The sequence below is a fragment of the Triturus cristatus genome, chromosome 7, assembly GCF_964204655.1.
Source record: "Triturus cristatus chromosome 7, aTriCri1.1, whole genome shotgun sequence".
In the NCBI taxonomy this organism is placed as follows: domain Eukaryota; kingdom Metazoa; phylum Chordata; class Amphibia; order Caudata; family Salamandridae; genus Triturus; species Triturus cristatus.
Window position 1 is genome coordinate 1,852,284,027 of NC_140590.1, and position 19,746 is coordinate 1,852,303,772.

Genomic DNA, 19,746 nt, shown 5'->3' on the forward strand with positions numbered 1-19,746 from the left:
AACCGCATGGGTTTGTCCCAGGGTTGGGAAGCCAGGTTCAAGTGTTGTCTGGCCTGGAGGGTGGGACTACTGTAATCAGTGTCCTGACCCATGTTGTTTCTGGGGGTGCCACGCCAGTTGGGAGTGGGCAGTACTCTGGAAGGGGGTGCCGAGGGAGGGAGTCCTTGCCTCTGACCCCGGCTCAACTGAAGGGTTTAGACCCTAGGTTGGAGGGCCAGGTTCAGGGTGTCCCCCCTGACCTGGACGCCCAGTTGCAGGATAGAACACCTGAACTGGTGGGCGAATTGCGCAGGACACCTGCCCCAGGTGCCCTGGCAATTCTGGAAGGGGGTACCACTCCAGGTGGGAGGGTACAGAGCCCCAAAGAGAAGGACCGGGTGTGGGAGAGGCCACCCCAGTCTTGGGTCCAGCCGCCGGGTACAGTCCTGGGGCTGGTGGGTCAGTGCCAGGATTTCATACCTGACCTGACAAGGGGGAGAATGGACAAAGGGTGCCAAGCACCTGGGGCTACTGCCCCCCGCTCCCTGGCGCCACAGAGGATTGAGAGCCCTGAGAGGCATACGGCCTGGGTCACATCCCTGACTACTGTCAGTGGCCACTGTAGCATTTTGCTGTCTGTCTGTTGGGACACACCTGTGGGCCAGTTAAGGTTAGGTGCTGCACAGGTGGTGTCCACAGGTGAGGAGAAGGGTTCCCCATGGATTGGCTTGGTGGGCCCTGAGAGTATGGACAGAGGGAGTCCGATAGGTTCAGATTGGCGTAGAAATGGAGTCTGCCCCTGCAGTTGCGGGCCAGGTCCTTGTTCTATAGCCCCAAGTAGGGAAGACCATCACGGTGGTGTTTGGTCTACCCTGCGTTTTGGCTGGAAGGGGGTTGTGTTGGATTTGGCCCTTTTTGCAGGGTCATCCCTAAATTTTTTGCCTTCCTCCTGTATTTTTTCTGACCTGTTGTTGGCTGTTTTATGACTCTGGGCACCTTACCACTGCTGACCAGTGCTAAGGTGCATATGCTCTCCCTAGGTAAAGTGTACCCGTAATTGATATTCATGATTGGTTTATTGGATTTACTGTCAGTCCCCAGTAAAGTGCACTAGGAGTGCCAGGGCTTGTGAATGCCAATGCTGCTAGTGGGCCTGCAGCGCTGGTTGCGCCACCCACAGAAGCGGCCGTGTAAAATGTGTCTAGGGTCTGCCACTGCAGACCCTGCGTGCAGTCTGGTACTGTCATGCTGGCTGGGCAAGTGCACACACTTGCCAGCCTCCAAACCTTCCCTTTGCCTCATGTTAGTCACCCCTATGGTAGGCCCACGGGCAGGGTGCATTGTGGGTGTAAGGTAGGACAAGCCCTGAGTGCGTGGCATGTCCTGATAGTGAATTACAGCCATTTTCGTTTTTCACTATGGAAGGCTACCTGCTCTCCATAGGCCAGAATGGGCTGCTGGAGTCCCTACACGCTGTGACCCCAGTGGACTCATAGAGCATGGTAGAATGTCAAGTTTAGTATACCTGAACTCAGAATAATAAAATACTTCTTTTAGTAAAGTTTATTTTAATATCCTGCGTTTGTAAATAAAACTTTTAGAAAGTTAGTATTTACTTGTCTGGCCATTTCAGTCCGCCTCTGCTGTGTGTGTGTGTTCTGCCTAGCAACAGTAAGGAGCAGGGTTGGGGAATCCCCAGAGACGGGCTGGCTGCCAGGTGGTGGGTAGAGAGATTACACCAGGATGGGTGGGAGGAGTACACCTTGACTCTTGAATAGACCTGTGCTCTGCCACCACAAAGCCGGCTCCGCCCCCTGTGGAGCGGCTGATGTCTCTGCCCTGCTGCTGAAAGGAAAGAGCAGAGTCACCATAACAAAGTGCTCCAGAACTGGACTGAGCCAGGCCCAGGCCCCCTGGCGCTAAAGAACAAAAGAATCACTGTATAAAAGTAGGAGCCTGGCTCCTAAGAAATCAGAATCCTGTTTTACCACAAAGAACCTCTGCCCGACTAGAAGGAGAAGAAGACGCTGGAAGGACTGGCCTGCTGCTTGCCTTGCTGAGAAAGGAGAGGAAGAGACTTGCTGAAAAGACTTTGCTGCTTTGTGCTTTAAACATTCTCCAAGGGCTTGATCTGAGCTTGCCCCCTGAACAGAACCCCAGGACCAGTGGGTTCTTTGTGCCTTTGCTCGTCCTGAAACTCGAGCCGTGTGTGCATCCCGCTTGAGGAAGACTGCGCCCCTCATCGCCCCTCCTAGGGCTGTGACACTCGGGAGCTTGCCTGCCTTTGCCCCCTTGAGAGCCTCGCTCCGACCGGAGTCGCACTCTGCCCCGGGCTAGGCCGCCGGCGCCTCTGCCCCCGCCTGCTACTGGAGCGCGCTGAAGCGCTATCGCCCCTCCCGCCGGAATTCCTATCCGACGATCGTAATCCCCGCCGGGTCCCCAGCTGCACGGACCGTACCCTGTGACCCCGCTTCGCGATCTCGACCTGAGATCAGGCCGCGCCGCCCCCGCTGAGGAGACCCCTGCACTGCCGTGCTGAGGGTCGTGGGCCGCGCCTGCCTGACTACACGCACCCGCTCAAGAGGATCCAAAGGTGCTCCCATCATCGCTGAGTCGCACCCTCCCGTGCCGACTCCCAAAAGCAACTACACGTTCCTTAAGAGGTCCAGTATCGGGCTCGGGGCCCGCAACGCCTTATTTCCCCGTCCGCAGGAGTCGATCATGCCCGAGGGCCGTGCTGTCTTCAAGGTGCGCTCACGCCCGATGCGTGAGCCGCGGTAGGGCCCGGGCCGATTTTCTGTAAGTACTGGAACCACAAGTAACATTTGCGAGAGACTACAAAGTATCCATTTGAAATTGCAAACAAAGAACATTTGCCTGCTTTACAATCTGGTGGCCTAAAGAAAACGTTATTGGTCTTGTGATAAGTCTGCTGAGATATATACCTATTTTTACATAAAGAAGCGTATTTTTCTACATATCCAAGTCTGGTGTCTATTTCTGGGGGGATTGATGTATTTACTGTGTGTATGATTGCAACTGCTTAACTGACTATCGCCTGGAGAATAGCCTTGGCTGCTCACGCCACGCACCTAGAGGGTGAGCAAGGGTCATTCAAAAGGGGTTATCCTGCGCCCTGACGTAGAGGAGAGGGTTCCTGCTTGACACAAGGGCAACCTTGCGCCAACCAGAGACCCCCAAGTCTAACAACTTTATTTTGAGACAACTTTATAATAGTTCACCTTGCTTCAATGATTTTGAATTTCTTTGAAGTACATATTGACTAATACAGCCATAAATTATTGATTTATAACTGATTTGAGCCTTTGAATTTGTAACTTTGCTAATCCTTTAATAAACCTTCAGGGTTTAAAAATAACACTCTCTGTCTTCCTTGTGGAGCCGGATGTGCTTCACAGTATTGAACTGTTTTGACTCTGATGCTTTCCCTCATGCAAACCTCAACAGGCATCGAAGGGCGCTGCTTGAACCTGGATTTGCAATAGAATTTGCATGAAGGAAAGTGCTCTATCATTGGCCACCTAAAAACACATAGACCCTTTTCCCTCACATAGCATACACGTCACAAGGCCATGTAGTGTCAGCAACTTGCAGTGGAATACACCTTAAGTTCCAAGGCCTATATATTGTATTTTCAAACCACAGCACTATTGTGTCAGCTCCGCGACCCATGCCACTCACTATGTGGTTATTTAGCCTTGTAAAGAAAACACGAGTTTCAGTTCTACCAAAGGAGCCATTCTGATTGTGACAAACACTTCACAATACTGAGTGCCATCTTGAAATACAACTCAGGTTATTAAATGACAGAGCTGTTGTACCAAGTTAATAGTGATATACGTGCTTATGCTTGTTACATGTTCATCAGTATCAACATTTCAGACTTATCATCCTTAACACAAGTTATTTTACCTAGACTGTGATACATTCCTCTGCCATCTGTGTGGTTGCCATTGCTTATCTGGTATTACTCTTTCCATGATTCTCAGGTATTTATAATTGCAATTTAAGATTGCAATGTTAATCTTGATTGTCACATCTACTTCTTATTCTTTCTTCCATGCAATCAGTAATCCTACGGCCTCCATTTTTGGAAATTCCTTAGATACATCAATTACACAGTAGACCGTTGTATGAACTTGTAAAACTAATTTGGGAGCAATGGGTTCTTTAAGATTGAGATCCGAATGAAAGAAATTCCTTCTTATAAATTTGTTGGGATTTGAGGAAAGGATGATTTTCAAACATCTGTCAAACATTGAATTAGCCAAACGTGATTTTTAAAATGAGTACCAAGAAGTATTTAAGAAGCTAAAAAGACGCTTTGACGTCCAACCTGGTATTGCGGTTCAGAGACAAAGAGGAAATATTGATTCATATGTCACTGCATTACCGAGACTTTTAGCAGATTGTGAATATGAAGGATTCACTGATCAACTTGTTCTTGGCCAATGGGACAAAAGAATACAGCAAAAACGCTCTCTTTAGTTAGTCCATCTTTGGAACAAACAACAAAAATAGCTAAAAATATAGAAGCCTCTCAAGGTTGAGTAGGAGAACTAAACAATTCCAGGTTGGAGTCAATCTGTGACGTTAAGCAAGAAAGGGACAGATTTCCAAGAGAATTCAGATCAAGGGAAAAACGTCTATTGAAAAATGACATTACATATTTACAAGAAGGAATGCATGTTATGGTTCTAGTGGTTTCAAATAGGAATGTATGAAGGAAAACAACCCCGTAGACTGTGGTGAAGCATGCGTAGATGTTGGGGTGGCGGATAAGATCCTGCACCTATCACTAGAATGAGGCCAAGGATCACCATGATAATAAGGAAGCTTTTCGAAAACACTTGGGTAAAAAGAAGCTAATGCCATTCTGATTGGGCCCCACATCATGTGAGGGACTGAAAATTGGCCTATTGGGACATTTTAAAGACATACTTTAAATTCAAGGGTAGAGGAATACAGGGAAAGATGTATGTGGCCACTAACAGGTTGAACATTTTAGGTTGGTTTCACCAATGCCTTTTCGATATGGTGCCAAAGAGCAAGTACTGTTTAAGGGGTATTAATGGTAAGCTATCCTAGAGACTTTTCTGGAGAACTGGCAAGAATCAAAGGTTTTAAACGGAAGACAGGGTCACGCAAGGGGCAATTTCTATCAAACACAAACTTTTAGGTGTACCTTTCAGTATCAGAGAGGAGCTTGAAAAAGAATTGCATATTTTTTGTCTCGGGCCAGCATTGAACCACTAGGATCTCCGTTTTGTCTCTCACTTTTACTTGTAGCTTGCAAGCACATTGGTGAACTGAGAGAGTGTGTCAACCTGCTTAACTTGAACAAGGAAATTTGGGTAAAAGCATATCCCGTGATAAAAATAACGATGGGTGGTGCTGTGGTTCACCAAGACAGATCTCACAGCTTAACAACAAGAAGTTTTGAACACAGAATCAAGACTGCATTTATTTTGCCTTGTGGGTGTTTGAAGTACTGTTGAATGCCATATGGATTGGCTTGGACAGCCTCTGTTTTTCAGCAGATTATGTATCATATGCTCAAGGATGTATAAGGTGCGGCTGTGTGTCAGGATGATGTTTTGATTTATGCTAAAACAGTGAGGCACATGATGCTATCCTATACATGGTACTTGGCATTTTCCAAAAATTCAGGGGCATATTCTCAAGGAGCTATCGCCGAGTTAACAGCATTTTATCGCAGCCAAAGTCACGATAAATTTATCACCCCATTCACAAGCCGGTGCTAACATCCCATAGCACCAGTTTACCTGCGATAGCAGCGCTAAAAACATCGCCACAGATGATCCCGGCAACTATCGCTAATTAGATGCAGAGTAGGCGTTCCAGAGGAAAAAGCAGCGACAACACCACACTTCAACATTCTCAATGGCCAGCCAGATCGGAGATAAAAACACAAAACAGGCGATAAGGCACTTTAGCAGGAAACTAACACCTGCTCGGACAGCAGCCTGCACCACAAAACGGGGCCCAGCCCAGAGCCACACCTGAAGAACAACAGATGCCATGGAGCCACTGAACATGCGGGCCGGACACCAAAGAGGGCCCCAACACCCACTGCCACCACCCCCATAACCACGCCCACTCCCCCCGGACACCCCCCCCCCCCCCCCCCCCGGACCAACACTGAGGCAGCGCAAACAAAGACAGCGACCCTCTGAAAATGCACCTTCCTTACACACCCAACACCAGAGAATGTCATTGCCCACTACATGCTCAAAGTGACAACCCTCCTCTGCATCTGACCACCATTGCCCACAGGCTGACGCTACCAACACAGCAGACAACCAACATCCCACCTCAGACAAAGCTGCTGGCCGTGCTGCACGTGTTGGCCTCTGGTACCCTCCAACCAACATCCACCTGAGACGGAGGAGTCACACAGCCAGGCCAATCCAAGTCCCTCACAACTGTCATGGATGACACCATCAGCTTGGTATCCCACTATCTATACTTCCCACACACTGCGCAGGAACAGACAGAGACCAAGAAAGGCGTGTACGCCACAGCTGGCATCCCGCACGTGTCAGGGGCCAATTGACTGCAAACATGTCCTACTAGTGGGCCCTGGCAACACTGCACACAATAAGCGCAACAGAAAGCGCACGTATCCCACTAATGTGCAGGCAATAGTGGACCAATGGGGAATCTCCACCAACGCTGCTGCAAACCACCCAGGCAGTGTGCATGATTCCTACACCTTCCGACAGCCCATCATCAACCTGCGCCACCAGGATGGCACCTACGGACATGCACTGCTCGTTGGCCAATACCAAATGCACACACCACACACGTCAACTACACAATCATGCAACACATAACACAGGAAATGCACACACCACGAGCTCACATACAACATGCACACCCACCAGACATGAAAGCACAACTCACTGTGGGAACCTGGGCCAGCCATGTACATTAGCCATCAACGGCATGGCACCTGGGCCACACAATAGCAGAATGTCGGAAGAGGTGGGGACAAGGCATGTGCAAAGGAGGCAAGTGACCGATGAATGAGACTGTTCACAATGCCAAGTGTGGCGTGGATGTGCTGGCCAGACTGCAGTATGCAGACCACACACATATCCATGCCGACACACACCGCTGGTGTTTGGAGTGTAATGGACAGTGGACGCAACCATGTCAACCCAGCCAGTGGGGAATATCGCGGAAATGCAGCTTGTTACGTCCCCCCCGTAAGCGTGAGCGGAGTGGGCTGGCCCGGCGTATGCCAGGCCAGCATAGGGGGGTGAATAAAAGGCACGTAACTCTGGGTGTGGTCCTCTTCTGGAATGCCCAACGTCTCTGCCAGAGCGGCACCTCTCACCCCGCCACGAGGCCGACGCCATGAATGGTGTTGCCAGCGATCCTGTGCGCCTGCTGCACCCCGGGACGCTGGTCCCCGAACCAGTCTTGCCCGTCCCTGCGCACCCAAGCCTCAATGCCCACCTGCCGACATCGGTGTGTGTCAAAGAGGGCCGACCACGTGCCAGTGCAATCTCCAAGCCAGAGGCCTGTGACCTTGGAAGCCACCTCAGACCATCACGGCCTCCGCAACACAGGCCCGCAGTGATCCTTTCTCATTGACGTACTCCACCAGCATGCACAGCAGACAAGTAGGTCACACATTTGGAACTGAGTCTTGATTGCACCATGGCAGAGCACATTAAGGCTGAGTGTATGTCACTATACACCCTTCGATGTGGTGCCACCAGGTCTCAGTCGTACATCACAACCGCAAGACTCTGTGGGCCCACTCGGACTACTGCTCTCGGCCTACGCTGCGCTCGAGTAGGTCACAGAATTGTAACTGGATATCGATTATTCAAAGCAGAGTATATATCATTGCACGCAAGGAGAGGCGTAAGAGGATGACGCATTGCATTTGGGAGGAAAAAAAGATCATCGTTACGGAGGTGATCGAACACTACCGACAACTGCCCTGGTGTCACTAACTCTGTGCATCGCAAGCCTACGACACGGGGCTGTGGCCCACTGCTGACCACTACCTCCGGCCTACACTGCGTTCTAGTAGGTCACAGAGTCTTGATTTGGCAATGCCGGAGTTCATATCAGTGTACGGGCATCATCACAGTCTACATCCCCTCTCAGCCACGGTGCCACTAAGTCTGTTACCTGACATTCGTGGACACTCTCTGTTCGTACATTGGTGGCGTCTGAGTCTATGGACTAGGGGGTAGTTTTCATCCTCATGCAGCTGATACTGAATTAGTGGTGGCAACGAGGCTGTCGCTTTCCACTCCTCCATTTGCTGCTTCCGGATAGCTTCTGTCCTCTGCATCATGCCCTGGAGGACACCTTCCACTGTCCTCCGCAACCCTCTGCCACATTCACCTTCGACATCGATGAGGACCTGCTCAGTCTGCGTGGCCCTACCTCAGTGGACCGCAAGCCACCCTCCCATGGTGGTGTGCCTGTGCCGGCCGCTGTGCATCCGAGGCCACTAACTCTGTGCAGCTCAAGTCATGGACCCTGTCTGAATGAATATTGGATGACCTCTGTGACGGTGGTCTTGGGGTCATCGACGCCATGTGCATGTGGCCCTGCACTGTCCGCTGCCTCCGGCCTCAACTGTGGACCACAAGGGCTCACACATCAATGCAAGTTCTGACCAGCCCGGACATCTCATCACCGCAGGAGGCACACGCCACCATCGCCAGGGCCAATTCCAACCACCGTCTGCCAGAGTCGAAACAGTGGTACTGGACGACTAACGAAGTTGCTCAGACCTGTAGTGGATGCCATCATCCGCCTGATCCCCTGCTCAGCACTCCAGGTGCCGCTTACTCAGTGCACCGCAACCCATGGACCGTTACTGATTGAGTTTTGTGCTGTGGAGAGGTTGCGCAGCAATGTCACCTCAGGCAGTGTGAGAGACCTGGGACGTTGATGAGGAAGTTGATGCAGGTCTAACACACCCCACTGCATCTGCATCAGGAAAACCCGAAGGGACAGAATCCTAGACATTTTCTTCACATGAGCACACTCATCTCTAGTGCCCCAACCCCAGCGCACTGCAACTCACGGACACTTCTGTTTGTATTTTGGGTGACATCTGTACTTGCTCTGGCTCCCTCCATGTTGCTCAGCAGTTGACTCGGTTATGCAGGTGTTTTCTGTTTCCATTGCACTGGTGTCCACTGTTCAAGTTGTTGCCAGCACCAAGCACTCCATGCGGGCTGGCTTATACTCACCCCACACACATCCAGCACAGGCGTCACTGACCCTGCCAATAAAGGGGCAGGGCGCACATGCCCGTAGCCAGTTCAACATGATATATGCGTGTGTCCCTGTGGTCTTGTGGTATGCATGAGGGCCCTGGGCCCCACGACATTACATTGTGCTGTGTACAGCGGATGCAGACATGTAACCGCAGGCAGCGGGTCAGAGCTTGGACAGATAGCTTTGTCATCACCCACTCAATTCATAAGGGGAGTGGACTGGGCTGTCGTACACTGAGCCAATGTGGGTGTGTGACTGATATGTGCGTGCCCCTGGGCTGTGGTTCTGTACTGGGAATGTACATTTGCATGTGTCTCTGTCGCAGTGTGGGTCTCCTTTGTGGGGTGTAGGTGGTCCCTGATGGGACTTAGACACCCATGTATGTGATCCAGTTTGGCTTCCATGAGCTCTGACCCAACCTGCACCTATTTGGCCACCTCCTTTTGGCATTCTAACACCTGGCATTGGAATGCTATGTGTGCCTCGGTGAAGTGTTGGGAGCCAGCCGTGGTGGCGGGTGCTACCTGCCTGCTGTGTGGTCTGTCCAGGGGCTGGGGTCTCCTCTATGTAGTTTGGCTGCCCTGCTCCTGGGGGTGGGTTGCCTGAGATGTCCATGGGCAGTTGTAGGGCGTCGGTGTCGAAGGGGTGGTGGTCCTCTCCAGCATCACTGATGGGTTGTCTGGTCTTACCTGCTGGAGGTGGTTTTTGTCCCTCTGCAATGTGAAGGGGAGATGCATGTTGTCATTGTGTTGACATGTATGTTGGCGCATTGTTCTTGTTGACATGCAGACTGTGTGACAATGTACATGGTGACTGTTTGGGCGGTGCTGGCAATTTGAGGGGGGAGAGTGGACATTTGGACTACATGACGGCTGTGAGGTTGTACCCGTACATTTGCATCTCACAGTTCCCTGCTGTGTTAGATGTGATTGGCCTGTTTCTGCGCATGAGCAGACCCAGTTGTGTCCCCTGTTCTGCAGTGTCGTTGTTGCACTTGGTGCCGCATTGTCATGGGATGTGCTGTGATTGCTATGTGTGTGTGCTGCAGTGTGCCACTGGGATGAGGGACATCAAAAGCATGTGTGCTATTGTGCCCATCTCCCCCAGTCCCCCAGTCCATGGTCGTTACTCACCCTGTTGTTGTTGTGTCAGGTCCTCTCGAGCTGTGTCCGTACTCCCACCTCCTTGCACCGTCTCCACACTGATGACTGGCCTCCATTTCCTCCAGCTCCTCCTGTGGTGCAGGACTCCCACCTCCTGTTGCCGTTGCTGCCTTCCTGATGGCGGCGTCTTTGTGCCTGGTTTCGGTTTTCACGTCATGCAAGCGCCTCTTGGCCTCCTCCATTTGCCTCCTCGACACTATTCAAGGTAGTCTGATTGTGGGTCAGTTGATGGTAGTGTTCTGTCATCTCCGTGACGCTGGTCTTGTTTTCCTGCGTACTGCACCCTGTCTTCCTCTACCTCTTCTCCCTGGCCTTCCCCGACCCTGATGTACCTTGCTGATGGTCTGTGGGGCTTGGGGGGTTCACGTTGGCCTCTGCGCTCGGTCAGGGTGCATCCGTTGCTGCGCATTTTGGATTGTTTCTGGTGTGTTTTTCTTGTTCTGCTTTTATAGTGCATTTTCCTGCCAGACACGTGGGATTTGCAGGCCTGCCACTGGTTTTCGCAGCTTTTTGTATCACGCTTGGCCTCATCGCAGCTTTTTTTGCGTTCGTGTTTCGCATTTTTGCGGCGTGGCGTTGGTTTTAACGCTGCCATTTGACGCATTATCTGGTGACTATCGCATGGTACCGCCGTGTTGTGAATACTTGGTTAACACGGCGTAAGTTTCTCGCGATAGACTGCGATGTTGAAGGTTGCATAAAGTAACTTTTGCAATGGTTATCACACGTTCTTGAGAATATCCCCCTATGAGTAGTAGTCAAAAGGGGAATATGTCAAATTCTTCAGCAGCAGGTTGAAAATATGAGATATATAGTGACGAAAGACGGTGTAAACTATGACCTGGTCTTATCAAAGCTGTTAAGGAGACTCATCCAACCAAAGACAAATATGTTTTGAAGGCATTTGTGGAATTTTTAGAGTTGTATTCACATCTTATATCTGACTATGCCTCCTAAATGAGATGTTTCAGTAATTAAGAAAAGAGTTCTGTTGATGTGGGATTCATATTTTTAAAAGGCATTTGAATAGATTAAGGGGCAAATAGCTGATGCTGGTGCATTGTTACCCTATAATCCTTTAAAATCATTACAGTCCATGAAAGCAACTATGGCCTGAGTGCAGTCTTTACAGAAGGAACGGAGCAAGGGGTGACTATGCATTATGATTTGCACGCTTTAAGACAGGCAAAGTTACATTTTTCGCTAATTGACAAATAACTAATGGCTTGTTGTTGCGCTTTGGATAAATTTAGCTGTTATGTATGGTGCAGAAATTTCATTTTGAGGACTGACCACAAGCCACTGATATGGACATTGAATGGTGGGAAGGCACGTAAGATCACCCTAGGCTGGAAGGCACGTAAGACCACCCTAGGCTGGAAGGCACGTAAGGCCACCCTAGGCTGGAAGGCGCGTAAGACCACCCTAGGCTCAAAGGCACGTAAGGCCACCCTAGGCTGGAAGGCACGTAAGACCACCCTAGGCTGGAAGGCACGTAAGACCACCCTAGGCTGGAAGGCACGTAAGATCACCCTAGGCTGGAAGGCACGTAAGGCCACCCTAGGCTGGAAGGCACGTAAAATCGCCCTAGGCTGGAAGGCACGTAAGATCACCCTAGGCTGGAAGGCACGTAAGACCACCCTAGGCTGGAAGGCACGTAAGACCACCCTAGGCTGGAAGGCATGCAAGACCACCCTAGGCTGGAAGGCACGTAAGACCACCCTAGGCTGGAAGGCACGTAAGACCACCCTAGGCTGGAAGGCACGTAAGGCCACCCTAGACTGGAAGGCACGTAAGATCACCCTAGGCTGGAAGGCACGTAAGACCACCCTAGGCTGGAAGGCACGTAAGATCACCCTAGGCTGGAAGGCACGTAAGGTCACCCTAGGCTGGAAGGCACGTAAGACCACCCTAGGCTGGAAGGCACGTAAAATCGCCCTAGGCTGGAAGGCACGTAAGACCACCCTAGGCTGGAAGGCACGTAAAATCGCCCTAGGCTGGAAGGCACGTAAGATCACCCTAGGCTGGAAGGCACGTAAGACCACCCTAGGCTGGAAGGCAAGTAAGATCACCCTAGGCTGGAAGGCACGTAAGGTCACCCTAGGCTGGAAGGCACGTAAGGTCACCCTAGGCTGGAAGGCACGTAAGGTCACCCTAGGCTGGAAGGCACGTAAGGTCACCCTAGGCTGGAAGGCACGTAAGGTCACCCTAGGCTGGAAGGCACGTAAGGTCACCCTAGGCTGGAAGGCACGTAAGGTCACCCTAGGCTGGAAGGCACGTAAGACCACCCGAGGCTGGAAGGCACGCAAGACCACCCGAGGCCTGCCAGATTAGCCTCTAGGCTTTTTCAATATCAATTTGTTGTTCACATACCTGAGGGGGATCACTGACAAAATATCGAGAAGGAGAATATCGACCTGCCAAAATATCGAGGAAAAAATATAGAATGGCAAAATATCGAATCCCTATCTCCAAACGGGTAAGTACAAAAGTATAGAATCCAAAATATCGTTGTAAAAAATATAGTTGGTCAAAATATCGAATTTTTTAAATGTCTTAAAAGTAATGTAAAATTAATGAAATAATACATATAATTAACTAAAATATACTTAAAAATACTTAAATAACTTTAAAATTAATAAATAATTATTGTAAGTAAAAAAAAATTAATACATATATATTAACGTAATATTAATTAACAATATTCAATATTTTTTGCGTTGGATAGTGGGCGGGTAAAATGTACTATTACCGCTCCAGTAAGTGCAATAATAGGAAAGCATTGGATAGCGTAGGGGTAAAAATTACTATTCCCACTCCAGAGAGTGCAACAGTAGGGAAAGCATTGGATAGCGGGAGGGTAAAATTTACTATTCCCACTCCAGAGAGTGCAACAGTAGGGAAAGCATTGGATAGAGTAGGGGTAAAAATTACTATTCCCACTCCAGAGAGTGCAACAGTAGGGAAAGCGTTGGATAGCGTAGGGGTAAAATTTACTATTCCCACTCCAAAGAGTGCAACAGTAGGGAAAGCATTGGATAGAGTAGGGGTAAAAATTACTATTACCACTCCAGAGAGTGCAACAGTAGGGAAAGCGTTGGATAGCGGGAGGGCAAAATTTACTATTCCCACTCCAGTGAGTGCAACAGTAGGGAAAACGTCAGATGCCGTAGGGGTAAAAATTACTATTCCCACTCCAGAGAGTGCAACAGTAGGGAAAGCGTTGGATAGCGGGAGGGTAAAATGTACTATTCCCACTCCAGTGAGTGCAACAGTAGGGAAAGCGTTGGATAGCATAGGGGTAAAAATTACTATTCCCACTCCAAAGAGTGCAACAGTAGGGAACGCGTTGCATAGCGTAGGGGTAAAAATTATTATTCCCACTCCAGTGAGTGCAATAGTAGGGAAAGCGTTGGATAGCGTAGGGGTAAAAATTACTATTCCCACTCCAGTGAGTGCAATAGTAAGGAAAATAATAATTTAATAATTTATTAAAAAGAAATTAATTATTAATACCCCAAAAAAAGTATTACTTACCAACACACAATATTTAATAATTAATTAATTATAAATACCAATATTTTTTTAATGAATTACCTATTAATAATTAATTAACAAGCAATTAATTTTCAATACCAAAAATTAATAAATACAATACCAATTAATAATTAATTAATAATAAATGAATTATCAATATGCAAAAATTATTTCAATAATTAATTATTTACAATTAAATTACTTCCCACCATATTCCCCTATAAACCCACAACCCGCTACAAATAATAAATTAATACAATTAACATAATTATCAATTAAACAATTAATACAAATTAATTACCAATTCATACAAATTATTTACCAATTAATAATTAATCAACAACCAATTAATTTTCAATACCAATTAATAATTACTTAATAACAATTAAATTACTTCCCACCCTATTCCCCTATAAACCCACAACCCGCTACAGAAGTAAAACGCAAAATTAAATTAAAAATAATTAATAATTCCTAAAAATTATTATTTAATGTACTATAATTAAATTACTTCCCACCCTAATCCCCTATAAATCCACAAACCGCTACGGAATTAAATTACACAAAAATTAAATAACATAAAATTCATTACTTTAAAAATATTCAAACATACATTCCAAAATTAATACATACTTTTAACACTTATACTAACACTTAAAACACTATAAAAAAATTCGATATTTTTAACAACTATATTATGACGGTCGATATTACTTACTTCTATATTATGTTAATCGATATTTCTTACCTGATTTTCGATAATCTTCACCACTATATTTTAGCAATTGGATATTCTGTCCATTCTATATTAAAAACTCGATATTCTGTCCAGTCGATATTTTTTTTTCGATATTCTGACTGTTTACCACCTGAGGGAATACTGGCAGGGCAGGCTACTTCTCAGCATTTCCTATTTAGGATGATGGTGACGCGTTTTCGAATGAAGAATTGAAGGATTATCTTGTGGCGGCCGTGGACCTTGAAGAGGTCTCTATCGGTACCGAGCAGGAGTGGAATGATTGTTTTTTTGTCAAACACGATTGGCCAAAAGACCAGAGTTTGCATGGGAGTCTTCAAGCCTATGTAAAGGTTGTAGAGCAGCGTTCTGTTGCAAATGGCATGTAATGCAGGATGACAGGATGGTTTCTCTGGAGAGTCTACGGCTTGGGATTCTCAAGTGTGCTCACAAGGTGCACCTCGGGCACCCCATCACCAGGCGCTGTGAGGTCAGCTGTGTGAGGACTGAATCTGTGCTGGTTAGAAATAGATAAGTCTGCCTATGCTGCTAAATGGAGATCTTATATTTTAACCTCCCTAACAGATATTGGTCTGCAAATTGGACTGCAAGATCTGATAATGCCCAATTATAAGTTAATCTTAAAAAAACTTAGCAAAGCTGGATCGTTCAAGCTGGATAAAAATGCATTAGTAGAGAAAAATGATGCATGGTATGTGATTAATTCATACCAATCCCTACGCATTCAGCCGTATTTGACTGCTTTTTTTTCAGCAAAGTTTAAAAATATGTTTTTAAGGTTACGTATGGGAATAAATCCAACAAAAGAGGGCACGCAATCCTGGATCAAGCAGTGGCCAGATTTTAATTGTAGACTATGTGGATGGCCACAAGAAATATTAGTGCATATAGTGTGTGTGTGCCCCAAGTTGATTAACCTTTGACGTACCATTCTGAAACCACATTTTCTGAAGAGCAGGGTTAGATCAGCTGGTTAGGCTTTAATGATGTCACTCTCTGGCGAATCAATTCCGCTATTATGTGAATCGGTAAAAATTTTAATGGCAGTTGAAAAATGTCTGATATAATAAGGTTGAGCGCCACTGTTTTAATGGCTTTGGAGCCTAATCGTTTACGTTCTCTTTATATCCTGTATATCGTAACTTTTGATGCACCTAATCATTGTCTTAATATGATGGTCGTTTCAATTACTGCACATTAGCACTTTAAAATACAACATGTGTAATATTCTGCCTTAGAAACTAATGAAGTATTCTATTAATGTATTGCTGCGGGGTAAAGGAATGCACGAAGCCGGTAGGTAGATTGCAAGGAAGTTTATTCTGCTAACAGAGTTCGGGGTTATGCAAAAAGTCCAAATTAACACTGTCCACACTCTCTTCGATGGGGAATCAGCTCTTCGCTCCTCTGAGGTCGCGTCGTCTTCACGGACTTTCCAAGTAGCGGTATGTAAAGAAAAAGAAAACACAAGCCTTTACTATCAGGCGGGTTTGCAAAGATGAGGGGTGGGTGTAAGTGAGGGAGCACCAGCATGCCGGGGACGTGAAAGGGTAGGGGAACCAACACCGAGACAGGGACTTCACCCTGGTACACAAGGCTATGGACACCACCCGCTTTAACTGCCACCCGGGTATGAGGTAACCGCCTGTCTCCCAGACCCCCGCAGTTGGTCCCGAACCTGTTGAAGCCACGAACCTCCAGGTCGGTGGCTGGGCGCTTGGCGGGGAATGCCTGCTGGATCCTCGTAGCGTTGTCCGGCGTCGGGATTCGGTTCCGTAGCAGCAGCGCTCCGTCCTCTGGGCTCCGCTGGTCTTGGGTGTTGTGGATCGCCTTCCTCACCGCTTTGCTCGAAACTGGCGGTCCAGCCTTTACATGTTGGCGAATCCGGTCCCGCGTAGCCGTTAGGGGTGGGGCCTTGCTGCAGGTTAGCTCCGGAATTAAAGGACCAGAAACCCGGGACGTCCGGAGTCCCAGAATTGCCAATGGCAACATCAGCATCCGGAAGCTGAAAACAAGAAAAGGGATTTGCGAGAGGTGAGTCCCGGGGTTGCTCCATAGGGACGGGAAAGGACGAATCCTGACATGTATTTTATATATGTCGTTAGATACAGGAAATTAGTATGTTGTACACGCTGTTCCTTTAAAATGTGAAATGTGCAATATCATGTTATTGTAATTGTTGATGTAGATGATTTGATTTGATTGTATTGGTACATTTTTAAATAGTATATGTGGTATAGTTTTTAATATTATGTGATGGGAAGATGCTTTTGCAATTTGTATTGATCCAGCAATAAAGATTATAAATATAAATCTAGATTGTGTGCAGTTTGTGCAACCTGAGGGGTATCTCGGTCATTGATGCTGAGATCCGTAGAAACCTAATAACTCAAGGCCTTTTTAAATCCCAGTCCGTAAAATCTGTGTAAGCTGAGGGATAGCATCGCTTTGTGATGCCAACGTCTATAAATTCTAAGTAACCTCAGGGACACCCTTGCTGTGTTGGGGCAAGCTCGTCAGTGCAGTGTCCCCTTGGAGCACCTGGCCTGTTTAAAGCCACCGTTTGTGATTCCCATGGGATAGGTCTGCTGTCTGTGACTGGGTATAGATAGGAGAGCCAATGAAGGTCCCAGCCTGACTAGTGCCAAAGATCTGTCTCTGGTTCAGGTCTGGGTTCAACTGGGACACATGATAGCCATCCGCCGTCGCTGGCCTTACCCCAGCTCCCCGCTCTAAGGCAGCGTAGAAAAAAAGAACATTCAACATCCTGCGAAGGGTGGTTTGGTCCAATGCTGTGCGGGCCATGGACTCAGGACAAGTAGGCTTTGTGTAGACCTATTCCACTGATCAAGCAGTTAATTAGGACAAGTGATTGAGTGTAGTCCTGTTATGACTTGGCCTGGCAGTGTGATCTTATTGAATTTCTGCACGTCAGCCTTTTTAAAAATGTACAGAATTGGAAGCTGTTTTTCGTGCTCTTCTTTACGATATTGAATTCTTCCCCAACAGACTTTGGTGGTGTTTCGAAATCCCAAAGACACGGCAGTGTCGCTGTTCCACTTCTGTAATAGTTTGTCTGTCATGCCCAGCTACAACTCCTGGGATGAGTGTTTTGAGGACTTCATCAGTGGAAAAGGTAATTTTCTTTTTGTTGAAAATGGCCGAAGAGTGCTTGAAAACCTTGTTGTCAATGGTGTCTCCGGTGGGCCGCCATGTTTAAGGGCGCATTGCACTGTGGAGGAGCATCGCAGCCTGCTTCCTTGTTTATTACCATGAACTGTGCAGTGTCTTGGTCTGGTTACATCAGTTGGATAAAGAGTGGGAATGCTGCAGTAGGAATGTAAAAAGAACTGTTGATGGACAGAATGCAGAACAACGTCATACATTCACCCAGTACAGAGATCTCGGTATAAATCCATTGTTCTTTTGCTCACCATGCCATTCCAGTTTGGACCCAGCCATATGCAAATCAGTCTTGACTCTGTACCTCATGGGAACAGTCCAGCCCGAACTGCCAAGCCTTGTTTTCCCTGGTCCGGAAACAAGCATCCAGGGACTGGTTTCGGTCTAACAGCCCTCATCAGCCAGGATAGCTTGAATCCAGTGGCAACGTGAGCAAGGGACCCACGCCGGGGCAAACCCTGCCAACTTAGGGCAAACAAAGCAAACACAAGGAGATGATGGACAGAGCGCTGAAACTTTTCAGACACTCTCCCCAGTCAGAGATCTGGGTTGAATCCATCATCGATCTTTAGCTCACTTCGCCACCCCAGTTCAGACGCAGCTATATGCATATCAGTCTTGACCCTGTGCCTCATGGGAACAGTCGAGCCCGAACTGCCAAGCCAGGTCCTCTCTGGACTGGAAACAAGCATCCTAGGACTGGTTTCAGGGTTTCACCCCTATTTAGCCAGGATAGTTTGATTCCAGTGGCATTGAGAGCATGGGACCCACGTCTGGGCATACCCCTCCCACTCGGGGAGACAAATAAAAAAATAACAATTGATGGACAGAATGCAGAACAATGTCATACATTCACCCCAGTACAGAGATTTGAGCTCAAACCCATCGTTTTTTGCTCACCATGCCATTCCAGTTTGGACCCAGCCATATGCAAATCAGTCTTGACCCTGCGCGCAATGGAAACAGTCCAGCCCGAACTGCCAGGCCAGTTCCTCCCTGGACTGGAAACAAGCATCCTAGGACTGGTTTCGGGCATGTCTGATGTAGGCACATGTTTTGGGCTTCTGCACATACTAAAAAATGTTCTTACATTTCCTTTCATTCTCTGCTAGGAAGTCAGTTGTCCAGGCACTTATAGCCACAAGGTTGGATTATAGAAATGCCCTGTGTTTAGGACTTCCCGACTACCTGATCCACAGACTTCAATTGTTCCTGAACATGGCAGCCCATATTTTCCTTAGCCTACCTCCGAGAATGTACCTGTCCCCCGCACCTACACGCCCTCAACTGGCTCCCAATAAGGAAGAGGATACTGTTTAAAGCACTAGTTCTGGTCCACACAGCACTTCATCATACCTCTGGACATGAAGTATGTTAGACCTGGCACCTTGGCGTGAGTTGCCCTTCCACTTTTTGATGGTGTGCCTCGATTGTTTTGCTGGTGTTGTCCGCTCAGGGCACTGCGCCACGGCTAATCCGTGCCACAGTGCAAGTGCTCCCTAGGTAAAGTGTACCTGTAATTGAGGTTCATGATTGGCTTATTGGATTCACTGTCAGTCCCCAGTAAAGTGCACCAGGGGTGCCAGGGCTTGTGAATGCCAATGCTGCTGGTGGGCTTGCAGCGCTGGTTGCGCCACCCACAGAAAGCGGCTTTGTAAAATGTGTCTAGGGTCTGCCACCGCAGACCCTGCGTGCAGTCTGGACTGTCGCGCTGACTGCGCAAGTGCCCCCACTTGCCAGTCCCTAAACCTTCCCTTACCTACATATTAGCCACCCCTCTGGTAGGCCCAAGGGCAGGGTGCATTGTAGGCATAAGGTAGGACATGC

The 19,746-nt window shown here is 47.9% G+C and overlaps 1 protein-coding gene across 1 annotated transcript in view; it reads left to right on the forward strand.

Moving 5' to 3' along the window:
• LOC146813447 (sulfotransferase 6B1-like) overlaps window positions 1–19,746 on the forward strand; it is a 184,621-nt gene that overhangs the window by 101,102 nt on the left and 63,773 nt on the right. The window contains exon 4 of the mRNA XM_085620206.1: window positions 17,746–17,872. Within this exon, the coding sequence (XP_085476332.1) occupies window positions 17,746–17,872 (127 nt within the window). The remainder of the gene's footprint in view (window positions 1–17,745; window positions 17,873–19,746) is intronic.